Source organism: Xiphophorus hellerii, chromosome 24, assembly GCF_003331165.1.
Source record: "Xiphophorus hellerii strain 12219 chromosome 24, Xiphophorus_hellerii-4.1, whole genome shotgun sequence".
Taxonomy (NCBI): domain Eukaryota; kingdom Metazoa; phylum Chordata; class Actinopteri; order Cyprinodontiformes; family Poeciliidae; genus Xiphophorus; species Xiphophorus hellerii.
In genome coordinates, this window is record NC_045695.1 from 16,346,331 (window position 1) to 16,354,806 (window position 8,476).

The 8,476-nt window shown below is 42.5% G+C and overlaps 1 protein-coding gene across 1 annotated transcript; it reads left to right on the top strand.

Annotated features, from left to right (window-relative positions):
- Window positions 1-957: 957 nt before the first annotated feature.
- Window positions 958-8,277, top strand: sh3yl1 (SH3 and SYLF domain containing 1). The gene is made up of 12 exons (XM_032556311.1): window positions 958-1,095; window positions 3,449-3,556; window positions 3,624-3,737; window positions 3,984-4,048; window positions 4,121-4,233; window positions 5,697-5,825; window positions 5,890-6,034; window positions 6,117-6,192; window positions 6,274-6,327; window positions 7,014-7,046; window positions 7,362-7,391; window positions 7,559-8,277. Coding segments are annotated over exons 1-12 (1,083 nt in total). The 5' UTR covers window positions 958-1,094; the 3' UTR covers window positions 7,774-8,277.
- Window positions 8,278-8,476: the final 199 nt, after the last annotated feature.

Genomic DNA, 8,476 nt, shown 5'->3' on the forward strand with positions numbered 1-8,476 from the left:
TTTAGTGAAATATTACGAATCTCTTTCATCAGCTGGTTTTAAAATGAACAAACTAACAAAAGGTTTGATTTGTTTCTGAATCAAAATGAAAACATTTTTCTTCTCTTCAGTCGGATCGCTGACGGCGGCGCCCCGCCTCACTGAGGACATCTGCTGGCGGAACATGAGAATGCAGCTCAGATATCTAGGATTTTAAATCCATGTTGAACATCTAACAACCAAAATATTCATCAACTCTGAGTAAAAAGTCCATGGTTCAAAACTGAAATGTGTGAATTGTACAAATATGATAAGTTATTTTAAAACTTTGGATCAGAAGATTAGTTTCCACCCTGATTAAAGCTGAAATGCTGGTTTTATTATAAATAAAGCTAGAAAAAAAGTTTTGGGTGAAATTTAGGAATTTTAGATAAATTTTTAAGAAATGTTGTTGCTAAAATTTACAAATAAATTTAGAAATGAATCCAAATAAAAACAAAAGACAGATAAAAGGAGTGGATGTTACTTTTTGTAAAAATAAAAGAAACGTCGCTTCCTTTTGTCTCCTCAGGAAATTTGTTAATATTTAGATTTGTGTTATGATGTACTAAGAAAATGTTTTGGGAAATTTAAGTGAAATACTTTACTGTAATTGATTTCATATCGGTGTTTATTTTTATACAAATAACAGTCTCTGTAATTTGTATAACATTTTTAGACTTGTAAAAACAAGTTGAAGTATTTTTACTCTAACTGAAGTATTTGGCTTCTCCACCTCTGATTATATTTTCATTTCCACCAAATATAAATAAACAAATGGAAGGTCAGGCTCGCTTAGCCTGAGAGACAAAACGCAGGGCAAACAGGTGCTGATGTCACGTGAACGCGCGACGTAGATGCGCAGACGTAAGAACGGGAACGCGCACAGCTGACTGAACAACGCGTGGCGTCTGTCTCTTTAAGGACAGCCTCCACCTGTCCAGGTGTGTCCGCTGCGTTGACGTAATCGTGAGCATTGCGCAGCTTCCGGCCATCAGGTGAGGCGGAAGAGAAAAGAGGAGGCATCCCGTCAGCTCACCTGTCGGCAGGTAAACAACCACAGAGGAAGAAAGAAAAGTAAGTTAAAGGATAAAGTTTCTTCTTCTGGTTTGTTTTTGTCCTGCTTCCTGTCTTGTCCGGGTTCTGGAGGAAACAGGAAGTTCAGGACCGGTCCGGTTGTTCCCTGTAGTGGGTCAGGTAGCTCAGTCAGCTGATGATCAACCGCAGGTCCGTGGCCCTTTAGACGGACTCAGGACAAACCAAAGAACAGATTTAAAGTTGATCTCGAGGCTGGTTATGTTCTGCCCGGCAACAGCAGAATCTGACTAAATTTAATGATTTAGTTTCTAATATTTACATTTTTGACAGTTTAATACTTCATCTGCTTCGAGGAATTAGGCAGTTTTCTTTGTTTTGTTTTTTTTAATTAAAAAAATTCTTGTGCTCTATTATTTATTTTGTTTTTGAAATGTCACCAAAATAATAAAATAAACATAACAACCAAAGAGCAGTAAATGATCAGTTAGGTGAGTCATTTCTCTCAGAAGCTAAAGCCTGGTTTTACGGGTCGGTGCGGTTCGGTACACACCGGCCACTAAGCTTTTCAATTGTAGAAGCAAATCATCGAACCGACCCGCTTCAGTTCAGGATCCACAGAACAATGGTCCGGTCCGGTCCGGTCTGGTTATAAACGCTGTCTGTTTTATCAGGGGACAGAAAAATGTCTCTGCTTGAGACAAGGACAAGACATGCTAGCATGTCACTTTTGTTGCACTAGCATGATGCTAACTTAAGCGTTTGGGTTTAACCCGACTACAAAGAGAATTTAAAGATGTTTTCCACCTGATAGTCCCTTAAACTATGTTTGATTGGTGAATAAAAACTACGACATTTGTTCCAGTTCCAGCTGCTGCGATTTTCTTTAGAGCAACATGTTCCCCTCCTGGCCTGTGGGGGCGCTGCACCAAGAAACACCACAGAAACCTCTCAAGAAGACACTGAGCACAACTTCCGTCTTTGCCAAATGGAAACAAAAATGGAGTAGCGTCAGATTTTAGCAAATATTTTGTTGTTGGTAAAAGACTACAAGCTATTTCTCCTGCTAGCGCTAGGCTAGCATGTTTGTTTTGATTGGATTTACCCAAAATGCCCTGCTCTGTAGTCCACTTCCTGCTTTTGGAGCGGTCGCTTAGCATTCAGTCGAACCAGAGTTCACGTTCACACCTCCAGAACCGAACCGGACTTATAGGCAGACGGATCGGAGTGTCGCAGGATGTTTCTGTGTGAGCAGAACCTGAACCTGGATCAGAACCAGAGTTCAACCAAGCAGAACCGAACTGAACCGTACTGAAGACCACCAGAACCTCCTCAGACTGATGAAATGCTTAAAGCCCTGATCATCTTCTTGTTTACTGAAAACACAAACCCAATAATGATTCCCTGAATTCTACCGACCAAAACAATCCAGAAACATAAACAAAACGAAGCCGACCAGAACACCAAGAACTTCCTTGGTTTCATTTTAACTGAAAATACAGGGCAAGTCTCTTTATTTCAGTTCTTTTCATTTTGACCCATCGGGTTCCAGTGGGGCCTCCTGCTGCGTCACCGGGTCAGGAATGTGCTGCTGCAGCAGATCGGACCGGCGAGCCGCTCTCTGGGTTCTGCTGCGCTGCAGAAGGATTCACATCGCTCAAACTGGGACTTTATGTGAAAGGAGAAGAGTCGGTGTGAATAACTGTGAAGAGGACGGACGATGATTTAAGCATTTCTACAAATGAAAATCTGAAAAGTGCGGTGTGCAGGTGCATTCTTTGGTTAAAGAAGCGACTCTGGTAGATTTGAACATCTACCAGATTGACTGGAGAACATCAAGTTTCAGATCTTCCCACAGATTAGTTGTTTTTAAGTCTGGACTTTGACTAGGCCATTCTAACATTGTATCTCTGGCTGGGTGTTCATGGCGGTCGTCCTGCTGGAAGGAGAACCTGAGGTCTTCCAGCTCCATCCATCTTCTAATCAACTCTAACACAGCATGATGCTGCCGCTGGCTGGTCTTACTCTGGTGATGCGTTCAGGGAGATGAGCAGTGTTGGTTTTTCTCCTCACATGGAGCCCCGACCCATATGTGAATATATCACGCTAACATTCATTAGTGCCAAGATTTTTAATGCTTTATCATGTGAACAAACTTAACTTATGATTTTTAATTGCATTTCTTATTTAGTAGAAATGGTGCGATTGTGATTTTTTTTTTCTTTTTTGACATTAGCACAATAGCAAAATTTTATGGACATTTGTAGCGGAAATGCAGCTACAGTAACTGACTGAATACATATGCAAGCCACACCTTTCAGATTTCTTCACATTTTAGTTCCAGAGTTCACTGGATGAGGTGAAAATGTCCCGTTTCCGTTGTTCCTGTCTGCAGTGAATCCCATCCCTTCCAACCTGAGGTCAGAGGCCAAGAAAGCTGCCAAGATCCTGAGAGATTTCACTCAGATCTCCAACAGGACTGGACCGGACAAACTCATCCCCGGTACAGAACATCCCTGATGCGCCTCGCCGCCTGCAGGTTCAGGCTCATCAGTGTGTTTCTGTTTCAGCTCATATCATAGCCAAGGCTGAAGGATTGGCCATCATCTCGGTCATCAAGGCGGGCTTCATGGTCACCGCCAGAGGAGGCAGCGGCGTCGTCATCGCCAGACTCGCCGACAGACGTAAGACCTCAGTCTGTTAGCATCGTCCAGGTCATTTTGTCCCCTTGTATCGTCCTCTTGACGCCATCGTCCAGTCTCTGTGGCGGTCCTAGTGTCTCTCGTTGACCCTCGTCTCGTTCTGGATGGGTTTTAATATTCAGTAGTTCTTCTCCGCATCAGAAGCAGATATTTTTTATGAGTAGCTCTGTAACGATGTGCGTCGCCTGAAGTGGTCGCGCTGATTCTTACGATCTTTCCTGGGTCCAGGCTGGTCGGCGCCATCCGCCATCGGCATAGCGGGCCTCGGTGGAGGCTTTGAGCTCGGTGTGGAGGTAAGTCAGACTGGAATCAGCCCTCTGTGTGTTGATGGTGAATGGTCCCTGAAGACAGCGTGTTGTGTTCAGGTGTCAGACCTGGTGATCATCCTGAACCAACGGAGAGCGATTGAAGCATTCACAAAGGGCGGCAACCTGACGCTGGGTGGGAACTGCACCGTCGCCGTGGGACCCATGGGCAGGTGAGATCCTGCCTCCCTCACTCCGTCTGTCTGCTGGTTTATTGGTTCTAATATTTACAGTCGATCGTAAATTGTGTCTATCCCTTTAATAAGCTGCCAGTTGTTGACAGTTTGTGTTTTCAGGCCTGAACCTGGAACAAACAGAATCAGCATCAGCAGCTGTGGTTGATTCCAGAAGCTTTGATTTGTGACAGCGGAGTAAATTTAGAACAAGGTCAGCCTGCCTCAGGGCGGCTCGACAAGTTTCACCTGGAAGTTTTGGCTGGCGTGCGTTAGTGGGCGTGGCCTGGAGTCTGACTCACCAGCTGCAGACACAAATAAGCTAGACCTGATTTAATTGACTGCTTTTAAAGTTCCTGATTATAATGTAACAGAATTTTACAGCATAAATAAGCTGTTGGGGTTGTTTTTCAATACAGTTGTGTGCCTGCTCCGGTGGGCGGAGTCATCGTATCAGGCGGCTCCAGAGCAGCTTGTTGTCAGATTCCTAAAGAGCTACGCAGCCACAGACTTCATACCTACAACCCCAGTCATGAAAGGCCGGCGTCCTGCAACCTGTAGATTCATCTCTAGTCCAACACCTGAACCAAATGACTGAATCTCTTCCTCACTGTTCAGTCTCCAGAGTCCTGCTGAAGGTCTGATTGTTTGTCTGAGTGTGTTGAAGCAGAAACACATCTAAACATTGCAGGACACCAAACCCTGGAGGAATGGAGTTACCCAATCAGTGACCAACAGCCTTCTGACGTTGTGTTTTCAGCTTGAAAAGGCAAAGGAGGTTCTAAAAGAGGAACTGGTACCACGTGGAAAACCACCCTGAATACTAGACATTAGGGAAAATTCACCTCATAACATTCAGGACGTTGAGGACTGACTCTGGACACCACTGCATCAAAGACTGAGACTTCACCTGAACAACTACAATGGTCTAGATCAGACTATGTTTGTGTTAGGATGGCCTAGTCAAAGAGCAACTGGGAGGAACTTCCAGATCCGCAGACGTTTTGACTTTTGATTCCAAAGTATTTAAACCCATTCATCATTTTCCTTCCATCTCTCCAAGGTATTTTGGTTGATTTACAGCCCAGTTGTTGTCTTGAGTTGCTTAGGAGAACAAGCTGTGACCTTGAGATGTCTTCTGTCCATCCTGTGGGACATTCCAGAAACTTCTCCTCAGGAACACATCCAGACAGTTTCCTTACCAGGAATCTCATGGCAGCTGGACTTCTTCTTTTCATCCAAAACCTTGGATCAGACGGGAATGATCTTCTAGAAACAAGAGAAGAAGTCCAGTTGCCGCCTAGTTGGGCACCTTGGTTGTTCTGGACGACAGAGACTCTAAGCTAGCTTACCAGATGTCCAAACCATCTTAACTCCAGGAGTTAAACCAAAGGTTCACTTTGATCCGGCTCTCTCCGGTCCGGTTCGTCCCCTCAGGCTTTAATGGAGGTTCTGTGTTTCAGGAACCTGGAGGCGGACATCGCCTTGCGCAGCACTGCGGCCGTCTTCACCTACTGCAGATCCAGAGGGCTGTTTGCAGGGATTTCTCTGGAGGGATCTTACCTGATGGAACGCAAAGACACCAACCGCAAGTATGCAGAGCCGCCACTGGAGGCGCCAGCGTGTTTCCTTCATAACGTAACGTTTCACCTACAGGTTCTACTGTCAAGACATCCGAGCTTCGTGTATCCTAAATGGAGACGTTGAGCCTCCGACAGAGTTCTTCGACCTTTACCACATCCTGGACGTGTACACAGAGGCCTACACCGCCGACTGGACCAGCAAGAACCTACGGGGCACGGTACTGGTCCTGCTGGTCCTTCCTGTCCGTTTGTCTCTCCTCGTCCCTTTTGGGTTGAACTGTTGTGCGTTTGTGTCTGCAGTCGGTTCCTCCATCCAGACCTCCAGCTCCGTCCCAGAAGAAAACGCAGAGCAGCTACCGGCAGCCGGCCAACAGCGGTGAGCCCCTCAGCGCGCCCCACCTGTTTCTGACTGCATCTCTACTTCCTGTTTCATCTCAGTGTTTCTGTGTTTGAGCAGAGAGGAAGGACAAACTGTATCCCAACGTCTCCGTCTACAAGTCGGACACGTCCAGTGAGTCGTTGCTTCGCCTTTAAGGAGATAAGAACCATAATTAATGCATATTAACAAAATGAAAAACAGCTAAATTATGAGATTTTATGATTATAAACAAATGTTTTGTCACTAGGGATGAGATTTGAAGACAATGGGAATAATCTTCAGCACGTTGATTCATTTTATGTTTGATTTGGACTTTTGTGGAGGAGAATCAGACGTTATTTGTTATTAATGGTTTGAGTCGTTTCAGGCTGTGGCTCCCTCTAGTGTTTACAACACAGTCCTGCATTCAGTGTCCTGACGCTCTTAAAAGTGTGTCCATTTAATTAACCAATAAAACGTCACACTTCTCAAAAATGTTATCAAAATAATAAGCACATAAACAGATTTATAGCAGATTAAGATAAACCCAACCAGCTGCTTTTCTCACTTAAATTTATAGAAAAACTTTAAACGAGGAAAACTGTAACTTTTGAAGTAAACAATTTTGGGATGCAAGTTTGAACATTTCCAATACAGCAGCAACGTAAATTAAAATTAACTTTATCTCAACACTATTAAAATTTTGTGCCTCCTGACTTTGTTGTGAATAAGTTTTAAAAATAAAAAATGAACCCATGTTAAGTATTTAAGGAGAACAGAGTAAAGCTGCCGTTAAATGTTCAGTTGTGTTCTGACTTCCTGTTTATCTTCTGTTTCAGCTCAGTTCGCGTCCCGCGACCCTCCGCGCTACGGTACCAAAACTCTCACTCTTTGCATGGATTATCTGTTTTTATGTTCATCACCATCAGTTTTGCATTTTAATGTTTTTGGATAAAATATTGTGCCACTACATCAGTGAAACTGAAGAATTATTCTTTGGGTTAGTCTTTAGTATTTGAGGAATAATAAAATCACAATTTTCCTCTTTTTCCACTAAAAATCTAAATGTTACAAGTTCTAAACATTTCTGCCTAATTTTTTTTTGCCGTTTTTGTTGATATTTGTCTCATAATTTTATCATTGTAAATGTAAAACTGATTTGTTTCTTGATGTTTTTACTTTTGCAGATCAGTTTGACCCCGAACCGCCGGGTTATGGTAAGAATAATAATACACACACTTTTAAAATATTTAAAACTTTTCCAAATTATGACTTTTTTTATTCATATTTCAAAAGGATTTTTAAAAATATAATTCAATGTGTTTTAGGAAAACAAATGACCAAATTTAGTTGAAGGAAGTTAACATTTTTTAATTTTTTATAGATGAAGGCTCGTCAGCATCAGGGGGCGGAGCTACTGGCTCTCTGGTCGTCATGGCGACCCACCCGTTTACAGGGCAGCAGCCCGGCGACCTGAGCTTCGTCCCCGGCGACCGGATCACCGTCATCACCAAGACGGATTCCCAGTACGACTGGTGGGAAGGACAGCTGGACGATGGCCGCGTCGGGATTTTTCCTGCCAATTTCGTGTCGTACTGATGTCGCCCCCTGGTGGTAGGATTCATGAAATGACGGGACAAAAGCTGCAGGCTCTGATTAACTTTTAGGATGAAGGATTTTTTAATCAATAGCCACATGAATGAAGCTTTTATCTTCACTTGAATAAAAGGGATTCAGTATTTTAGGGATTTGACACATAAAATACAAAAGTTAATATAATTAGTGGAGCTGTGGGGATTTTCTTTAATGTTTCACCTGGAATGGTTTCAATTTAACACAAGCTGCTGGTTTTACTTTTAATATTAAAATCTAAGAGAAGTTCATAGTTTTCTTTGTTAGGTGACTTTCATTAATTTCATGATTATTTTTTTATAACAAGGGCAAGTATTTCCTGTTTTCCCCTTCAAAATAAGGGTTTGGTTTAGAGTTCTGTCTGTTACAGCAGTTATGAGGACTGCTACAATGTTTTTATATAAACTCAAACCATTATGATGGTGTCGGTTTCATTGAGAGTTTTGAATAAATATTTTTTAAACAGATTAAGTTTTACTGATTCTGTTCGTCTTGTTTTTTATAAATGCTTCAAAAACTTGAATCAAACAGAAACTAGCAAAACCAATTTACTATTGCTGCTTATCTTGATGCAGAATGAAATAATCTAGTAATATGCTTTTACATTAACTGCAAAACCACGTTCAACCAGCAGGGAAACATCAGTAATGATATTATTTTAAAGAATCAG

Bases quoted from the DNA above. Each gene is read 5' to 3' on its own strand.
- sh3yl1 (XM_032556311.1), top strand. The intron at 4,234-5,696 runs GTGAGATCCTGC...TCTGTGTTTCAG, and splicing joins GCCGTGGGACCCATGGGCAG to GAACCTGGAGGCGGACATCG. The intron at 6,328-7,013 runs GTGAGTCGTTGC...CTTCTGTTTCAG, and splicing joins CTACAAGTCGGACACGTCCA to CTCAGTTCGCGTCCCGCGAC.